This window comes from Periplaneta americana, chromosome 2 (genome assembly GCF_040183065.1).
Source record: "Periplaneta americana isolate PAMFEO1 chromosome 2, P.americana_PAMFEO1_priV1, whole genome shotgun sequence".
Classification (NCBI taxonomy): domain Eukaryota; kingdom Metazoa; phylum Arthropoda; class Insecta; order Blattodea; family Blattidae; genus Periplaneta; species Periplaneta americana.
In genome coordinates, this window is record NC_091118.1 from 31,339,990 (window position 1) to 31,361,831 (window position 21,842).

A 21,842-nucleotide genomic window follows, 5' to 3' on the forward strand; every position below is an offset into this window, starting at 1 on the left:
TTGATGCTGCCATTTAGTGGCTTAGCATGAACATTATCATGTGCGTAATACATGAAACGGAAAAACGATCTGAGTCGTATGAAAAGCCGGTTTCAAAGTCACCCACCGGGGGAAGAACACGTCGTTTCCACGTAATGCCACAGATAATCTGAACACCGTTGATATGTGATATGAAGCGTGCTTCCCGCTTTGTCTCTATTTGTTATTCGTTCAACTTATATATATATATATGTATATATACACATATATATATACACATATATATACACACATACATACTCGATATCCGGGACGAGGGATATTGATAAAACTGTTTACTAGGTCAGTAATTAATACCATTATCTAACTTCTGCTTATTGCAGAGGATAGATTAAGTCACCAAGTTTTTATGGTGGTAACACCGTAATTACATTTATTGTGATTTGCATAATAAAGAGTGTCTCAGGAGGAATGTGAAATACTTCAGGATACATTAGTTTACATCGATTTAATCTGATATACCTACTGTATGTCATAAATGTAACGATTGGGGTGTTATTGATGGGCGAGCTTTTAAATGAAAATTGTGATATGATATATTATTAAAAATGTTGTATCTTGTGTTGTTCCAATAGATTTATTTCATAATTAAGTACAAATTCAGTAAGAAAATAATATAATTGCTCAAGAGAAATGACAGAGAAATGTCATTTCCATCAACTATAAATTCATATTAAGTACCGGTACCGGTTCTCTTTCGGACCCTGACCTTCTATGCCCAAGGTTGCGGGTTCGATCCCGGGCCAGGTCGATGGCATTTAAGTGTGCTTAAATGCAACAGGCTCATGTCAGTAGATTTACTGGCATGTAAAAGAACTCCTGCGGGACAAAATTCCGGCACATCCGGCGACGCTGATATAACCTCTGCAGTTGCGAGCGTCGTTAAATAAAACATAACATTCTCTTTCCGACCTCAATGAAACACTTGGTAGCTTGCCAGTTTCAAATAACATCCGGTAAGCATAGGAAAATACACAGCTTGTTGGAACTCTTCGATTGGGAAAACGTCGTCTGTATCCCTCAACAGCAGCCAATGGATTGCCATCACAAAGTTCATAAACAAAAACCATGTCTGCATATTCACTGTGGCGTTGTGGTGCTCAGATGCTGCCGTGTGCTAAATATCTGGTGTAACACGTCAAGTAAAGTACACGGAACCGCAAGATTTTCCAGTATTTCTCCCAACCGTTACACCTCGGACAGGTTAAATCGATGTAGGTTAACCTAAACTACATTTTCCTGAAGTATTTCACATTCCTTCTGAGACACTGTATTTCCCATTACTGTTATAGTCCCGTCACTCTAATTTCCGGCAGCCAATCACGTTGCAGGTCAGCTAAATTTAAACGTGTGCGTCTTGTGATTCGCTGATGAGGACGTTAAGCATTTCCTAAGGCTCGAAAATAATATAAACGCCCGCCATTTTGGCTCTTTCGTTTGCGTTCGCAGAAAGCACACGAGGATGTTATTTGCCGCACAATTATTTGCTGAATTACAGTACGTTTGATTTATTATCATAGGAGCTACGGCATGATAATGTATAACGGTGTGGCAAATAGATTCCTCGTGTGGTAGCTCGGCAACGAAAGAACAAAAATGGCGAACGATACTACGTACCTAGACTTTATAGAGCCTTGACTTCCTAAGACGTAAGTAAAGAGGAGGAGTCATGCCGGGAATAACAGCGTCGCGACTATAATTTTCATGATACTGCATTCATTGTTGCTGATATTTGCGCGTTGATACGTTCATTTGGTTAGTTTATCAAGCCACATGAAATTAATATATGGAGATTTACTGATCACCAGACATAGCACCTTGGGGACCTGTTGAGGGGAACACTGTGTATGCAAGTTAACTGAATGAATAATTTCGAGGGAAGAATTGTTCCGGGATCGGGTATCGAACCCGCGACCTTTGGTTAAATGTATCAACGCTCTGCCAACTGAGCTACCGAGAACTCTACCAGATATCGATCCAATTTTTCCCTCTATATCCACAGACCTCAAAGTGGGCTGAAAAACGTCAAGCAACCAACACTGAGTGCACACTAACTTAGTGTGACTTAAATTGTGGTTTTCTGTTAACGAACAGTGACGTGTATTATGCAAATCAAGCTTTCCCTGTAAAGTTGAATTGAATAATTTCGAGGGAAAAATTGTTCCGGGGCCGGGTATCGAACCCGGGACCTTTGGTAAAACGTAACAACGCTCTACCAACTGAGGATGATCGACTTCCGCGTAAAGTTGTTTACATTCTCTGCCCGTGGCGGCATGTAATTTTCAAAAAGGATTGTAATAAATTCATTGTATTTATAATGCGTTATCTCGTTTCAAGGTTTGCAATTATGCTAGATTTCCTGTCGGTAGTTTCTTTGAGATTTCCTTGCACATAACCTGTTTTAGATTTTCGAAAACTTTCCTCCTATCATCACCTACGGAAACATAAATTTATAGCATAAGTAATGAACCTTGAATGTCACTTTTAATTTCAATTGAAAATGAACACAACGAGTGACGTCCTTAATTTAACAGTAATCTATATAAATAAATAATCAATATACAGTTCGTAATAATCAAATTACTCGAAAGTTTGTGCATTCCATAATTCTTAATATGGACTTTGTTGAAATGTGGTTTAATATTGAAAAGACGAGCGAAAATAAATTGAATGTGACACAGTAAACAAGCAATTCTTTCGTCTTCAACGACAAAATAATCATATTCCCATTGGAAGTAGTATTTCTTCACGGGTTTAGATTTTGCCATGTTCCAGTTCTCCTTAAACTGCAGTACGCATATTTATTTATTTAAATATTTATTTATTTACTTGCTTATTTATTTACTTGCTTATTTATTTACTTGCTTACTTATTTATTTGCTTATTTATTTATTTGCTTATTTACTTATTTATTCATTTATTTATTTATATTTATTTGGCTGGAGTGCGTTACAATGTTGAATGACAGCATTGACATCCGATCATATACCTATCACTCACTTATCAACGTACAATTTATTTATCGTCCTATTACTAGTATAAACTAGTTAAGACCAGTAATGCTAGTTTTGTAAAAACAGGAATTAAAACTTTATTAATGCACGAAAAAACATAATAAATTCTTCAAATAAAGTAATTGGTTTGTTGTCTGCATGCAACATTTCGGACTTACTGTATTTCATTTTAGTAGAATACAGAGAACGGAAAGATAAGTCGGGGACTGTACTTAACTTATTTTACACAAAAAAAATGGACTTAATCGGCTTTACTAGTAATAGAACGATATATAAATAGATAGATCTTCTTACATTACATGCATACACACATTTTAAAATTTATTTTACATGACTTTTAATTTATTTATTTCCCTCATTTCTTTTCCTCTTACTTTCTAAGGGTATGTTCCTAAGGATTTTATTATCTGTTCATTTGTAATTCTTGATAGCGTATTGTATACCTGCCGCCGCGAGAATGAATTTTGATGCAGCCGAGCGTAAATAGAACGTCATGACCGCACTGGTAGAAAAGGTGGGTGGGGTAAGAAAGGGGAGGAAAACAGTCGCTCTCAGGAGCTACAATTCTGCAGGTGTCCACATGATATTGGAAATCAAGTTAAAATACATTGAACACATTTTTATTTAACCTTAACAAATGCACCGTGGATCAGAACGCAAATCTAGTAGCTGGACAAAATCAGTAACTTCTCTTCTATCTAACAAATTTTTATGAACTTTATACAGAAGTTACAGAGAAAAACTTCGTTCCACTTCTGCAGAAACAATGGGGACATATTTGAAATATTTTACACAAGCATCTCTCTCACAATCTGTAGGCTACAATTATTATAAATTTCTTCATTTGAAATTGTCACAAATTTTACATAGACCTAAATATCCATAAAGATTATTCAGTATTTTTTTCATCTTGTTTGCTACATTTTTTCCTATTTCGTGTTCCAAATATTCTGTTCGTCACAATATCATTGACTACATACTATTTTATGTCTGTAGAAAATACACCTAATCTAACATTGCCAATTATTATCAGCCTTGCTCTTTCATTATGTTAATACGACAGTGTATTACGATTTTTTACATAATTTTTCATTTCATATATTTTTGCAGTGAATAATAAACCACATTTTCAAATTTTCAAAGGGGAATGATTGCCTGTTTCTATAAAACACAGCCTCATATCTAGAGAAACGTCGTTCCACTTCTGCAGAAACAATGGGGGAATATTCGAAATATTTTACACAAGCATTATTTATCTCAAAATCTGTATCATTATTACAAATTTCCTCATTTGAAATTAAGTTACAAATTTAGTCCTCTGCATCTTGCTATTATTTTTCTTCCCAAGACGTTGAATGTTAAGGTATGTATTAACGTTTTGGAGGAAAATCTACATTTTTAACCAACCTTTTTAAGATATTTATCAGACAACATATGAAAGTAGACTAACATAACCATATATCAGAAACTTCAATTTCACTTTTTGATTTCTTAAAGAAATAATTAATTAAAAATTATTCTATTTCTTCAAAATGCCATATATTTTCTAAAATTTACTTAATTTTGAAACTTCTTTCACTGAGTTATTGCTGTTTATGCGTACAATGCTCTGTACTAGGATTTTGCAGCTAATATTATTACAAAGAAAATTTTAGTAAAAACCAAACGCCATTTCAAACGTTAATACATACCTTAACCGTTACGAATAGCAGTATTCGGTCGTAATGTAACCGATCAATTAATGTTCATTGTTGAACGAAACCAGAGCCTTCTTTAGTTACAAGCCGGAGCCATACGTCGGCAACACTGTAATTAACTGTCACCCGGAGGCCGACCATACAGAACACGTGTTTGTGCTAATGCCGATTTTCAATGTAAATTAATGTTACAATATAAGTGTGTGTCGATGGAATTATGTTTGCGGTCGTACCAAACGTTAATTGTTGAAGTATTATAAACTAAGTGCGTGTTGGCGATAAAAACAAGACAATAAATGAAAATAAAATGGTTGCAGTCTTTGGGAATTTTTACGGTTATTGATGACAAAGTAATTGACTTTTCTACTAAATATTAAATATTGTATAACTACATTTTTATAGTCTTATTTGTGGTTTGTGTGTATCAGAATTCTAGCCAAATTGTTGGGTCTCGCCTCCAATATCAATAAAGTTATGCCGTTGGTTTTCAAATTAATTGGAAACAACTGTTTTATGATCCCATAAATGTTGCAGTTTTGTTGAAGATTCGGAATGCCTGCTATACGTGAGAACTACCTATAATTTGTAGATGCATATAATCACTTCGTTGGTTTTCAAGGTTTGTTTATTAATATTATTTATTTTGTAATAAATTAGATATAAACATGTTTCTTTTCACTTCGTATTTTTTTAGAGGATTTAAAGTTCACTGAGTTTACGCTAATTGACAAATACGCGTACTTAATGATAATGTTGCGTTTTGTTACGTATTATGTTGAAGGTATGTTTTTTTTTTTCATTTTTTCATAGATTTTTTTACTTGGCTTAACTGTATTTGCATCCTCATACTTTTATTGTAGTAGGTATGTCAATAGTTTCTTCTGTTTACATTTTATTTTAGGCCTATTTGCATACTTTACATTCTTAGCTTGTTTTCTGTAGTTATATTTATTTAAAATTATATTTTAAAAAGTTTATAACAAATAATTTAGGATAACAGTATTGTTATGGTGACTAGCCAGGTTCAAACTAAAACTGGCTTCCTGGACATCTGAAATATTTATAGAAAAACACGACATAATCACATGAAATTAAAATGCATATGATATCTTACACCTTTCACGTCAGAGGTGAAACAACATTAAGCGGCAAAACATTGTCCATTTACTAGCCACAAATCTGTTAACTGAATGGAACTTAAGAATACTGTGTTGGAACTTACGTCTTTATTGCATTATTGATTTTATTATTTTCGGTGCAAGGAATATCTTTTTTATTTATTTATTTACCTTCGTACTATCAATAAAAACATATTTTTGTTGTAATTATTTTAAGTGGCAGCCTTTGTATGTAAGTAGCCTACTTACGCCGTATTCTGAAGTATAGCTAATTGATTACAATAAAACACTATTTTCGAACCCGTGATAATTTACATCACTACTCTGAATCTTGATCTTATCTTTGTGCATGAAGTAATACTGAAAAAAATACGCGTTACGTATAACGAAAGCAATGAGCAAACACAATATCACTTTAAAATCTCCCGCCTGCACTCTGAGTTGCCAAACCTACCCATGCCCCGGTTTGTAACTAAAGAAGGCTCTGACGAAACGCACTGATCCCCCACCCCAACGTAATTATGTACTGGTACCTAAAGTCAGAGGCGCATGAAGCGCGATGTAACGGCATACAATTCTTAGCCCTACTTATTACCTACTATGTTGGCACCACTGCTAATCTACGACTTTACCAATCGACTCAGTTACTAACTTTAGTATCAGATATAGTGTACTAAATAGTTAATGAACTCACTTCAAATAGCACAGGATTAATTATGATGAACAATAAATTCCCAGTAAAGACTGCATACTTACACGAGACAATTTTCCTCTTTTATTTATGTGTAGTCCCGCAACTTCCACTACTGCAGGCACCATTGGTCGAGGAGAGTTAAGTGTGAAGTGGCTATTCACTATGAGGAGGCTTGTCTTCTTCTTCAACTCTGACAGTGGAGGCATAGCGGGTCCAAAATACTTCCTCAAAAAGTCATCAGAAGGCATTTCCGAGAAAATATAGTGTCCCACTATTGAAGCCACATTATATAATGTATTCAATACTCTCTGCCAGAGATTCATACGATCTGTGAAGGGCAGGAAGTAATTAGGGACATAAGATGGGTTGTCAACGTTGCCTATTCGGTAATTTCCCCACGGGATAACCACACTGGTGCTCAAACTGATAAGAGGAGCTTTAAATTTATGTGCAAATCCGAGCATACAATCCGCAGCCAGAAGATGAGTCACAACGAGATCAAATTTTTCATCACTCTTGAGAAGTTTCTGCATATTTGGGTGCTTGAACACAGCCTCGCAGATCCCCACCTGGTACTCCCAGTACAAGTTCCACACCCCTAAAATTCCTAATCGTCGCATTTCTTGAATGTTGAAACTTTGTTTCATTTCAGGCAATGAACCTTGAAGAGAAATGTCTGTATAGTTTTCGATTTGCTGCTTCTGAGGGAAGTGACTCACAACTGTGACGTTATGGCCATGAGACGCTAAGTTTTTCATGTAGTTCTCAAACAAAAGGAAGTGGCTAAACCCGCTGTAAGTCATTAGGCTTATAATTCTAGCTGCTTCTGTCTTCTCAGCTGGGAAATACGCTGCGAGTACGGCAAGAATCAGCAAATGAAAGCGTCGCATCTGCTGGAAAAAACACACAGAAAATTATCTTCATTGTTTCAAATGTTTTACTATTGAAAGTCAGTATTATCTGATCCAATTTCGTCCCCATTAACGGAACATTCATCGTCAGGGCTGGCGGTTTCGGAAGCCAAACAAAAAAACAAGTTATGTGCGCATAGGGTTGTGACTACTGGTCTACGTCATTTAATCCCTGTTTACACTCATCATACACCACCGATTACAGTGATTACAGAGGCGGTGTTATATGAAGGTACCGGGAGTTCAGTCGTTCAGTGCATACAGCATAAACAATATGCTCCGACGAATAAAGGCTGGTTCACAATAAACCGGAAACGAAAACAACGAGAACGAGAACAGAAATAATATTAAATACATCAATTTTAACATTATTTCCCTTCTCGTTGTCGTTGTCGTTTCCGTTCCAGGTTTATTGTGAACCAGCCTTAAATATTAAGTAAAATATTGTGAAGGAACTGGACAGTAAGCAATTCAGTGCAAGGTTTGTCTTTCAGTTACAGGAGGACGAAAACGCAAATATATAGACCCATTGTAATGCTAATATATATAAAAAAAATACTGCATTAATGGAAAAGGATGCTGCAGATATGCATTGCACGTCACAAACAAAATCGAACGACAAAATTGACTTTTCCAGAGAGTTGTGTGAAATTCAAGAAAATTAAAAAGAAATCCTACACCGATACTTTCTTACTTTGCCGAAAATCAAGATCATTTCACTGTTTGTGTATGATTCCCTCATTCTGTATTAGAGCAAACTGTTATGTTATGCATTTCAGTAAAATAAAAATAACACTAATCTCAGTTACAATACTCAACACCATGAATCAACAAAACATCACCATAACTACAAGACATGGCCAACTATGAATACATCTCTTTTTAACCAAAAAACATCGACTGTTAGTTCCGATTTTAGCCACGGATAATTGGTAGACTAGCATTGTAATAACGCGATGTTGCCGTATCTTCATAACAATGCAGTATCGGTTATCTATAGTAATAATAAATCTGTAGCCAAAATTTTTCTGGTAATTTTCGATTTTCCAAAAATAGTTGGTGTTAACATGTATAATTAAACATCCTGAGACCGAAAATCGCTTTTTTGAAATTTTTGTTTGTATGTCTGTCTGTCTGTCTGGATGTCTGTTACCTTTTCACGCGATAATGGCTGAACCGATTTATATGAAAATTGGAATATGAATTAAGTTCGTTGTAACTTAGATTTTAGGCTATATGGCATCCAAAATACTTTATTTAAAAGGAGGGTTATGAGGGGGCCTGAATTAAATAAATCGAAATAGCTCGCTTATTATTGATTTTCATTAAAAATATTACATAACAAACGTGTCTTTAAAAATAATTTCCGATAAGTTTTATTCTATACAACATTTTGATAGGACTGATATTTAATAAGACAAAGGAGTTTTAAAATTACAATAACAACGCCATCTAAGGCGCTGTACTGAAATAAAAACAAATGCCTTAATCTATAATGGGCCTTGGACAACAACAATCGAAAGCTATTAAACATAGCCTAAGAGAATGTTTCTGTGTTTGTATGAAGTAATATCGGAAGCTAATTAATTGTTTAATTATTATTTCACCATTGGAAAGTGTAGTTTCTCTAGATGGACATAATTCTACAATGTTATTACAGTAACTTCTGAAACATATAGCAAGTAATATAAAGTATGCACATTAAAACTAAATGATATGTCACTCTTCATTAAACTATGGTTGCATGTAATAACTATTAAGAAACATGTTAAAGGAATTGTCATTGCACCAAATGATTGCTCTCCGGACCAAAATGACCGCATTTTAATGATTTAAATATAATTTAAATTAAGTAACATATTAAACGATTTATCCTTGTATCAAACACGAATATTCCCTGGATCAAACGTCCTATTTCAATTACGTCATTACTTTGTATTTATTTCTAACAGGTGCAGCGGAGCGCAAGGGTACGGCTAGTACGTTTATATGACAAAATATGTTTGTTTTTGTGTATGGAATATTCTGCAATACTTTATAGTACATAATTACGACTCACTCTGTATAACAATATTACTCCATTGCAAGCAAACAACAAACTGGCGCCAGCGCATTTCACCCGATATACTCTCGTATGGAATTGTTCCGTCAGTCTACATTACTATCACGCCAGAACGTAAATATGCCATTGAATCCATTATCTCTACACGTCTAGGAATGCAGGGTGCAATTACTGACAAGTTTTGGTTTTTATGTTGTTCGCACTTGGCATAAACTGAAATAGAAAGAGTTATGCACTAAAAGTCATAATGAGGTACTGTCTGAAGTTGATAATGGGTAACGAATTTATCTTAGTGTCATAAACATTTGTTAAATAACTTATTCTTGTACTAGAAGGTGGTATTTAATCCTATTGTCGGAAATAATTAACATAAAATTGGAGAAGTACAGTTACCCTTAAAAGGAATGAGACGACTCTTGGTCGTCGGAAGTTAAAGTTCTACAGCGCGGTTCACTCGATATCGACGTAACAATAAGTACCATGACAAATATAACAAAAATTGTTACAAGGACAATAACAAGGACAAGGACCAGAATAAGGATCACGAAGAAGATAGTCATTTAAGGCCACGATTTCACAACATAGCTCGAGTCACAAAATATCATTGCTTCTCTGTACCGAATGGCAAATGTCTGCTATGGGATCTAAATTCTGGACTGCGCTATCACTATCTTGTCTCGGTAGCTCATATAGTAGCGTGTCGGTTCTGCTGTATTTCAGCAACGTCTCGTGTTCGATCCTAGGCAAAACTTTTCTTTTTATTGAAGTGTAATTAATTTGTTCAGAGTTCCTCGACTGTCTAATTTGTCGAAAAATATGGAATAATTTATGCCCAATTTCTGGATCTTACAAGTGGGCTGAACCTCGTCAAAAAATCTTACTTGGAAGTTAAAAGTATTCTTCCTCAAACAAAAATCATAAGAAACAAAAAGAGACCTGTTAACTTAAAATCTTATCCACATGCCATCAGCTTCTATTACAGCTCTAAGTCAATCCGGCATGGATGTCACGAGATTGTAGAATAAGTTCTGATCCCCGGCGAGATCTTCCCAGGTGTCAACAACTTGATTCCACAATTCGTCTCGATTTCGAGGGCGTCGGTGGGCATAGGTGGCTATTCTTCTCTTTTTCAATTCCGCCCATAAATTTTCGATGACATTCAAATCAGGTGACTTCGGAGGCCAATGAATGATTTATATCTTGGGTATCCTTTGAAACCATCTTTGAATGCTTGCGGCATAGTGCACGGGATGGTTATCCTGCTGGAACAGCAATGTTCCTTCGGGAAAACGTTCTCGGGCGGAGGGAAGGAATATATTTTCCAGAATGTGCTCGTAAGTTCCTGCATTAAACCGGCCATCGATGCGTTCTATAACGCCAGGTCAATCGTAAGACATCCACCCCCAACACGATATGCTAAAGTGCCCCGATCTTTCACGTCGGTGCACATAGCGCTGATCATGTCGGAGACCATCCTCACGATAGACACGGATAGGACCTTCGTAGTCACTCCAGATGGTTGTTTCGTCGGAGAAAATTACATTTCTCCAATCGAAATCCACTCGATTGGTAGCGAAGGCAAGACGGTCGACAGCTTGTGCGTCCCCCAATATTTCCATTTGCGCAGCCCTCCGGCTCCTAATACCGCGGTTCCTCAACCTGCTGATCACAGTCTGTGAAGAACCGGGAAAGTTAGATGTTGCTCTTATTTCGTTAACAGTCCGAAAGGGGTCCTGTCGAACTGTCTCGAATAAGAGAGTATCCTCTTCCAATGAAGAGATCCGCGGACTCCCAGGAATAGGGCGATTTTCGAACTCCCCTGAATTTTGGTAACGATGAACCCACCTTGCGGCTGTACTTCCAGGAACACCGACCAAACGGCCAGCAGATCTAGCCCCATATCCAGCCTCAACTAGAGCTATAACTCGCTGTCTCATGTCACGTCGGTTCGCCATTACGATGAGAAATGAGGGATGACGATAATACTTCAGTGAAGACAATGACTATTTAACATGATATAGAATTATTGAAATAAGGGACATCTTGCACAGTAAGAGTTAATAAATCAACTCTAACTTAAATATTTAAATAACAGGATATAACTGGAAATCCAATTGTTTCGAAACTAATCAAATTAAATCTAATTACATTAAGTAAACAAACCCCAAGTTATGACACGACATTGCTACAACTAAATTGTAGGTTATTAACATAAGAAATGAATAGGTTCGTACTTAAAGCGTTGGACGACAAAACCAAACATCGAAAGTTCGAATTTTGCCGAGGAATGTAACTTCTTGCTTTTTATAATGTAAATCAGACTTATAACTACAATCATTCGTATTTCTTACATTATTTATTAATATTTATGGCCAACATTGAATTTGTAAAGAAAAGACTTTAGAAATCTCATATGGAATCTATGATCTGTAGTGACATAAACAGAGATTATCTCTCGGAACTTTTCCGTAAAAGTAAATTAAATTCACTCCTTGAAACTGAAAACCTTAGTCGTAGAATAATTTCCCCTCCAGCATACAAGCTGAAGTAGCACAGCCATTGATAAAAAGTTTTGTACACAGAATTAGACTGAATTTCTATTCGACAGAATATATAATCAATGGCTTGTCTGAACATGATAATCAGGGAAAGGATTTATATGTAAATACATATTTACTTATAAAGCTAATATAATTTATATTTTGCATTATCTTTATGTTTCACAATGTGTAGGGTTGAAAAATCCTACTTTTATTTTCCATATTTTTCCATATTTTAGAGTTTAGTACATATTTTCGTTAATTTCCATATATTTTCCATATTTCATATAAAACAGTCCATATTATATTAGGTTTAACAATAAAACAAAACAAAATTCCATTAACTTTTAAAAATACATTTCAACAATAGAGATTTAAACACATGTTCAGTAATCCCTTTAACATCAGAGTTATTTGAAAATTAGCAGTCCTATCAACAATGGGAAAGTAAGTTACAAAACTGTATTAATTTAATTTAAAATTTTTAACAGACTTCAGTTGTGCAGCTCACCAGTTAAATGCCAGTCAGAGTACACATAGGTTCAGTTTTGTAAATCATACTATAAAGACGGTAAATATGCCAAAAGTACGTCATTCAGTCAATTTAAAATCAAAACTAACAAGTTACATTTCAGAATTTAAAGAAGATGGTTTATCAACTGACAATAAAATATTATTTTGTAATTTGTGTCAGTGTGCAGTATCATCTACACAAAAGTTCCTGGTGCAACAACACATTACAACTAGTAAACATCAGGCCAACAAACAACTAAATTCCAAGCAGAGACAATTGTTTTTAACACAACCAACAACATCGAATGTAAGATCTGAGTTTAACATCGACCTGTGCCGTTCTCTCATCTCTGCTGATATTCCTCTCTACAAACTAAAGAATAAGGTCTTCAGGGAATTCCTTGAAAAATATACTCAACATACAATCCCGGATGAGTCAACACTTAGGAAGACGTATGCTCCATCCATCTACGATGAGACAATACAGAAGATAAGAGATGAAATTAAAGATAGTTCAATTTGGGTTTCCATTGATGAGACTCCCGACAAAGAAGGTAGACTTGTTGGTAATGTAGTTATCGGTTTGTTAAGTGAACAATATTCTGAACGAATTCTTTTACATTGTGATGTTCTAGAAAAGTGCAATAACAAAACTATAGTTAAACTGTTCAACGAAGCTATGGGTATCCTGTGGCCAAAGGGTATTATGTACGATAATGTGTTATTCTTTATTAGCGATGCTGCCCCTTATATGGTCAAAGCTGGACAAGCATTATCTGTTGTATATCCTAAATTGACTCATTTTACTTGTGTGGCGCATGCATTTCATCGTGTGGCAGAAGTGGTCAGAGACAATTTCCCTAAAGTAGATTTGTTGATTTCATCAGTGAAAAAAGTATTTCTCAAAGCTCCCAGTAGAGTTAACGTGTTGAAAGAAATGTACCCTGAAATTCCATTGCCACCAAAGACAATTTTAACTAGATGGGGTACATGGCTAGAAGCAGTTGAATATTATGCCGAACATATAGACTCTATTAACAATGTTCTCCTTGCATTGGACTCTGAAGATGCAGTCTCAATTGATACTGCGAAAACAGTTACCTGTGACATAAGTGTGAAGAATGACTTAGCTCACATTCAGCATACATTTTCATGCATCATAAAAACGCTCAAAAGTCTCCAAAATAGGCACCTTTCACTATCTGAAAGTTTTGAAATTATAAATAGTACTGTGGAACAACTGAATCGTGGTAGAGGTAAAGTTGCAGATGCAGTAAGAGCTAAGGTGGACACTGTACTTTCAAAAAACCCTGGATATGAAGAACTACAAAAGGTTGTTGCTGTGATGAGTGGTGAATCAACAGTGAAGATTAACTTGGACTTATCCCCAGCAGACATTGTGAAATTGAATTATGTACCAGTTACTTCTTGTGACGTCGAACGCTCTTTTAGTCAGTATAAATCTATCCTCAGAGACAATAAAAGAAGATTCACTTTTCAGCACTTGAAAGAAATGTTTGTAACCTATTGTTATGGTAACAGACAATAAAAATTGTGTTTTGTTGAAACTACATTGGAAGATAAGGTACGTCCATTATATTTTTTGTTTAGTTTGATTAAAATGTACCAATATTTAACGTACATAGTCATTTTTTTATAATTTTAAGTCCATATTTAATCCCATATTTTGGTAAAAATCCATATTTAATTCCATATTTTGGTAAAAATAACTACATATATATTTACATATTTCATATATTTTTAGTCCATATAAATCCGTTCCCTGATGATAAGTGTTTCCAATGTCACTGAACAGTTTCAAAATATTATTTTAAAAACTAAAAAAGGGTCGTAAATGCTATATCTAGTAATTATTTACATTTAGGTCTACAAAATGAATCTTGGATAAACGTATATGATACTGGTACTACTTACTGATATTAAAAGTAAATGTATTGTATGTTTCACTTAATTTCAGAATCACTTCAGTGGATGTTCTCCAATGTTGTTAAAAATTCAAAAGTAAAAAAATGTAGATAACGCTGGGACTTAAAAATCTCATGTATTAAAAAGAAGAATCTACATGTAATGAGTTGTAATATAATGATCCTCATGTTCTTAAATACTACAAGAAGTACAGTGTAATTTATAAAAAATTATGAATTATACATTTGAATAGAAAAGTACAAAATTCAGATAATGCAATTAAAGCTATTCGGAATATTATTAAAGTTAAACTTGTAGATATCCTAAGAAAGAAAATATTTTTTAATTAAAATCAGTGATTATAAAGTATAGGATCCCAAATCTATTGCAAATTATTTTAATGTGTTATAGTATATAGTATTAGGAACATTAAATGCAGACGTTTGAGATTGGTTGGGCATGTAGCACATATGGGCGAATCCAGAAATGCATATAGAGTGTTAGTTGGGAGGCCAGAGGGGAAAAGACCTTTGGGAAGGCCGAGACGTAGATGGGAAGATAATATTAAAATGGATTTGAGGGAGGTGGGACATGATGGTAGGGACTGGATTAATCTTGCTGAGGATAGGGACCAATGGCGGGCTTATGTGAGGGCGGCAATGAACCTCCGGGTTCCTTAAAAGCCAGTAAGTAAGTAAGTATATAGTACAGAAATATTATTGACAACTTAAACATTCAAGATTTTGCAAAAGCTACTGCAATTGGTTACTTAACAGATGCATTTAATAATTAATATTAATATATGTAATTAATCAATAACTACAACAGTGCTTTTTCATTCAATCATAACATGAATAAAATTGAATGGACATTAAGTTAAACACTATTGCAAATACGTACATAAAATAGTTAAAATCAACTGAAGGGGTGAGAATGAAATAATCCAAAGCTACACTTTTAACAAAAATTGTTTTGTGCGAGTGCATTTCTTACACATATGGGAAAGCTACTAATAAAATATTGTAATAATTACTCAGCAAATGACATAGCCTAAGGACTCTAAACCTTTGTAAAAGTCTGTCTGTGTGGCTTAGGAATATTTTTAAATTTCATTTTAATTGTTAGTTTTTTATATATATGCATTTACATTGTATATGTGTGTGTGTATATAAATGCATTCAATAGATTAACGTTTATAATATTATAACTTGTAATTTTGTATTGTCTGTGATCATTAACACTTAATCTGAGGACTTTGTAAAACTCTATTTCAACGTTATTTAGACAAAAAAAATCGTTGATGTAGACCAAGAATCGAACTCGCTCTCTGCTACACAACATGCAGAAGTCTTAGCATCTGAGATATTGAAACGACATGAAATCTTTCCTTTCTGTGCGGAGTGTCGATCTAGTCATGAAGGTCCATCGTCGATTTAACTACACGATTTATGTATATATTTATCTTTTATTTACGTAATATTATCATTTTTTTTGCAGTTTCTGAAGTGAATTTCGGAACGATGCTAGTAACAAACCAAATAGCCTGAATTTAAGTAACTCATTATTCGTTATCTTGTGTATCAGTGCTCTGGTCTCTGATCATGCGCAGTGTCTAACATCTGAGACTTAGGAATATTCAATCGTCTCATTCTTTTCCAGGGAAACTGTACGTCAAACTGTCAAATTCTTTGTAGCATACTGGGGTAAATGTCTGCTATGACCAGCTTAGGAACCAGGACACTTTAGCAACCAATGTACGCACAACTTGACTATAGAGTTCCTTCAACATAGTATACAGACATACTGTGAATGTAAACAACGACGTCAATGTGCTACGTTATATTCTACTGTTAATAGTACAATCTAGTGACGGTGGAAAATTAAGTAGGATACATACCTCACAAGTTTTCATGTCTCTCGGCGACATTGAAGGCGTTAGCGTTACAATGAACAACCATGTTCATACTTGCATCTAGTTCGAAAAAACTGTTCACTATGAATTGAAAATACATTGTGATGACTTGAGTTCGTTTCGTAAGGAGAGACGGAAGAATACTGTACCTCTGATCAAGAACCGACTGTACACGAACGCAAAGGAAAACAAAACTCAACGCGCCACCTCACTCCATCTGTACTCCGTTGCACTGTAACTTCACTTCAGTCTTAAGCTGTCTCGGATCCTAAGCCTGATTATGTCTGTTTTGATGCACTAGCACATATCAACCACCGTTGTTGCAAGTGGTATTATTAAAAGACAATCCTTTATGACACCCCACAAGAAGAAATCACACGGAGTATGACCTGGAGACAATGGTGGACAATACATCCGTTCTTGATCCCTTGAATGGCATGGCCAAACCTTTGTTGTGGGATTCGATCATTGAAATATCCCCCGAATTTTGAAGAGGAAAAAGCCGAAACTGGACGTAACCTAGTTACCCCGTTACATGAGCGAGGTTACTCGACTCTAGTCGCACTTAACCTCTTAATCTTTCAATGTGCAGACTTACAACTCCCGGCGGTCTTAGCTAACCTTCGAACATCACACCTGCAATCGTTTTTCTTTTTCATAGAAATATATCCTTTGTAAGAAATTTCTTTGGGATTTATCATTTTGTCACTTTAATATGACAGTATTGCGGCGTTTGTACTTGTCTTGGCAATAGGACCACTTAAAAAAATTTCTTTGGAATTTATCATTTGTCATTTTAATGTAACAGTATTGTGTTGCTGAATATGTCTTTCAATTTTGAAGAATCTTGTGTTAATTGCGGGCCAAAGAAAATGGAGTGTCGAGTAGAAAAAAAATTCTCATATATACTTCTCTTCGGGTGTAACTGAGGAGTGAAGGAATTGGATACCTCTAGAACCATTTATGTCGTCTACGGAAAGAACACCATCGGGAAAAATGGGGCATGAAAATTATTTTTTCGTTTCAAACAGGTTCATTTTCAGTTGAATGATTCTCCACACTTAAGAATATCGTCGGACTTTGACAAAGGCGTTTAAAAACTCTAAACTCGGGAATGGGCCTGTATTATTATTTTATTAATTATGAGTAAGAGGAATCAACCACCGTACGAAATTTTCATCCCATGAACAAAGACTAAAAGTTGAGTCTATGGGTGTGTTAAAACTTTTGCTTCTTTGCGTGATCGTCATTCTTTAAGTCGTCAACAACAACGATCGTTTTTAACACAGATATTTAGCCTACTAGTGACGGTGCCCTAACAAAAGACCAATTCCCCGTACACAAGCTGGTTTCCATGACTTAAGCTAAGATCATGCATCTGATGACATCATCTTCTATAAATTTCTCCCGAGAGATGAAACACTCACTTTTTTATTTTTATTTTATTAGGTTATTTTACGACGCTTTATCAACAGCTTAGGTTACTTAGCGTCTGAATGAGATGAAGGTGATAATGCCGGTGAAATGAGTCCGGGGTCCAACACCGAAAGTTACCCAGCATTTGCTCATATTGGGTTGAGGGAAAACCCCGGAAAAAACCTCCACCAGGCAACTTACCCCGACCGGGAATCGAACCCGGCCCACCTGGTTTCACGGCTAGACGCTCTAACCGTTACTCCACAGGTGTGGACTGAAACACTCACTGCTGAGATATTATATTGCCAACAACTCAGTATCCACACCTGTGAAGTAACGGTCAGCGCGTCTGGCTGCGAAACCAGGTGGCCCGGGTTCGAATCCCGGTCGGGGCAAGTTACTTGGTTGAGGTTTTTTTCCGGGGTTTTCCCTCAACCCAATACGAGCAAATGCTGGGTAACTTTCGGTGCTGGACCCCGGACTCATTTCACCGGCATTATCACCTTCATATCATTCAGACGCTAAATAACCTAGATGTTGATACAGCGTCGTAAAATAACCCAATAAAATAAAATAAAAAAACAACTCAGTTGCCTTGAGGCACCAATTTAATAAAAACGACAGGGAAGACTGCATCAAGTGATCTTACAGCATGATGATGCCGGTTCTCATACTGCTAACATTACAAAAGTGGTTATTCAAAAGCTCCATTTCGAGGATATTCCACATCCATCCTATTCTCCTGGAATTGCTCGATCACATTTTCAGCTTTCCTGCTTTCTATCAACAAATTTGGAGGAATCTTCTTAAAAAATGAAGCAGCTCTTTAAGATCAGCTATACGATAGCTTCAACTCCTAATCATGAAATTTCTTCATACATGGAATCGGAAAATCGTAAGAACTTTGGAAATCAGTCACAAACAATTTAGGAAAATATAAAGGTTTCTCAAAAGTAACAGCTACTTTGGTATTACCAAGAAACTAGTTCGATTAATTAATATGTGTCTCAGTGAAACATACAGCAGAGTCCGTATAGGCCAGTATGTGCCTTACGCTTCTCCAATTCACTGCGGGCTAAAGCAAGGAGATGCACTATCACCTTTACTTTTTAACTTTGCTCTACAATGTGACATAAGAAAAGTTCAGGAAAAAAGAGAGAGTTTGGAATTGAACGAGTTACATCAGTTGTTTGTTTATGCGGATGACGTGGATATGTTTGGACAACATCCACAAACTATTAGGGAAAACACGGAAATCTTACTTGAAGCAAGTAATCAGGTAGATTTGGAAGTAAATCCAGAAAAAAGTACATTATTATATCTCGTCGCGAGAACATAATACGAAATAGAAATATACAAATTGTAAGTCTGCATTTTAGTAACAAATATAAATTAAATTCGGAAGAGAATTAAACGCAGATAAATATGGGAAATGCCTGTTATTATTCGGTTGAGTAGATTTTCTCATCTAGTCTACTTCAAACAAAATCTGAAAGTTAGGATTTATAAAACAGTGATATTACCGGTTGCGTTCTATGGTTGTGAAACTTTGACTCCCATTTTGAGAGAGAAACAGATGTTGAGAGTGTTCGAGAAAAAGCTGTTTAGGAAAATATTTGGTGCTAAAAGGGACGAAGTTACACGAGAATGCAAAAACATTACACAACGCAAAACTACACGCATTGTATTCTTTACCTGACATAATTATGAACATTAAATTCAGACGTTTGAGTTGGGCAGGACATGTAGCACGTATGGGTGAATCCAGAAATACATAGAGAGTATAAGTTGAGAGGCCGGAGGGGAAAAGGCCTTTGGGCAGGAAGAGACGTAGATGGGAGGATAATATTACATTGAATTTGATGGAGGTGGATGTGATGCTAGGGACTGGATTAATCTTGCTCAGAATAGGGACCGATGTCAGGCTTATGTGAGGGCAGCAAAGAATCTTCGGGTTCTTTAAAAGCTATTTTTAAGTAAGAGGTGATTTTGATTGATTTTTTTTCTCATTTTCTACAGAATCTTAAAAATTCAGGCACTGTCATATTACCGCACACACTCTGGCAGATATTCCAGAACACGAACTCAGACCTGCCGTTAGTTGTACAAAAAGGAAATGGTGGACACATACAACATCCACGATGAAGTTAAAATAATGGGGAGTGATGCAAAAAATCTCATTTCTTGTGTAACATGCCAGTGCAATAATTTTGTGTATGTAAAATAAATAATTTTGGCTTTACTAATAAACATTATGATTTTATGCTTCAAACTAACACAGCTAAACCGGACAAAATTCTTAAACACTATCTACCAAATAGTAATTGGGCACTGTTTTTTGCCCCTTTAGAACCTCGTGGTACCACCTCTTGTTGCTATAACAACAGCCACCCTGTCAGGCATGCTCTCCACTAGTTTGTGTAGGATATCCACTGGAATGCGTCGCCATTCCTCTTGCAATATGGCTCTCAGTTGGACAATGGAATTTGGCCGAATTTCCCGAAACCTCAATCGCCTGTCCAATTCGTCTCAAAGGTGCTCAATGGGATTGAGATCAGGACTCTGTGCAGGCCAGTCCAACCGGTGAACATTATTGTTTGCATACCATTGCATAGTAGCCACCGAAACATGGCATCTAGAACGTAAAATCCTGGATGCCCAATTACTTTTTGGTAGATAGTGTATTAATTAAGACGCTCACAGTACACGGGGTACAAATGGTATTAAAATGAGTTAAGTGTTGGAATAATTATATTATTTAAAGGGATGATATGTTTGGTGCCAAAGGGATATAAGTGCAGACTTCGCTAGAGGTATCAGCACCTGTCAAATTCCCACTTATAACCCTTGGGCAGCAAAAAGGATCATCACTAGACTTCGTGGAATTGCCACGAGAATCGTAAGGTTTACTACGCACGCGGTATAGATTGTATGAGAAGGGTGCGTGCAACGGATGGCGTATGCCTCTGATGTAAACACTGAGCGGTATACTGAGGTTACAATAAAACCTGTATCCTGCATTCAAGAAATATAATGAATGATCATTGAAGTAGGAAACGTTTAAACATGTAAATAGACAATTATTTTATAGTGAGATATATTAACTCTTAAAATGTAATATGCTCACATCATCCTTGAATATGTGCATTGCAGTAAAGAGTTACGTACATTTTGAGCGACTGCAAAGTGAATCTCCTCCGATGGTCACTCAAACAGTTTTCATTTTGGGAAAATGTACGTTCAACATCACACGATGTAATAGGTGCATTTTTGAAGAACGGAAAGTCACTACTTTTTTGTACACCAACTTCAGACGTCTTGTCGTGACCTGATAGTACATCATTTGTAACACGAAGTTGTAAATAGGCAGAATTTTTAGCAATAATGTTTCTCAACTTACATTTCACTTTTTCTGAAATTAGTGAATTGTTATTTTGGATAACGGTTTTTGATACTTCATACACTATATTAAGGGCTTCTGAGAGTTGTAGTTTAGACGATTCTAATAGGACGATAATTTTTTTTTATTTTAGTAGGTTATTTTACGACGCTTTATCAACATCTAAGGTTATTTAGCGTCTGAATGTGATGAAGGTGATAATGCCGGTGAAATGAGACCGAGGTCAGCACCGAAAGTTACTCAGTACTTGCTCATATTGGGTTGAGGGAAAACCCCGGAAAAAACCACAACCAGGTAACTTATCCTGACCGGGAATCGAACCCGGGCCACCTGGTTTCGCGACCAGACTCGCTAACCGTTACTCCAGAGGTGTGGACAGGATGATGCTCTTGGACACGATTTTAAAATTAGAATCAATGAACATAAAATCTTCCAATAGCTGTTCAGAAGGCAATCATTTTACAGCTGCAACAGCGGAACTGTCTGTGCTATCCAATGCATCAATCACCTCCATTATTTTGCCGTAATGTTGTGCATAATAATTAACAGCATCCAACCACATTCGCCAACGGGTAAAGACTGGCTGCGGGGGTAAGGGTA

The 21,842-nt window shown here is 35.9% G+C and overlaps 1 protein-coding gene across 1 annotated transcript in view; it reads right to left on the minus strand.

Annotated features, from left to right (window-relative positions):
* The window catches only part of LOC138691814 (UDP-glucosyltransferase 2-like), a 67,278-nt gene that overhangs the window by 12,903 nt on the left and 32,533 nt on the right, over positions 1-21,842 (minus strand). The window contains exon 2 of the mRNA XM_069814279.1: positions 6,625-7,452. Coding sequence (XP_069670380.1) covers positions 6,625-7,452 — 828 coding nt within the window. The remainder of the gene's footprint in view (positions 1-6,624; positions 7,453-21,842) is intronic.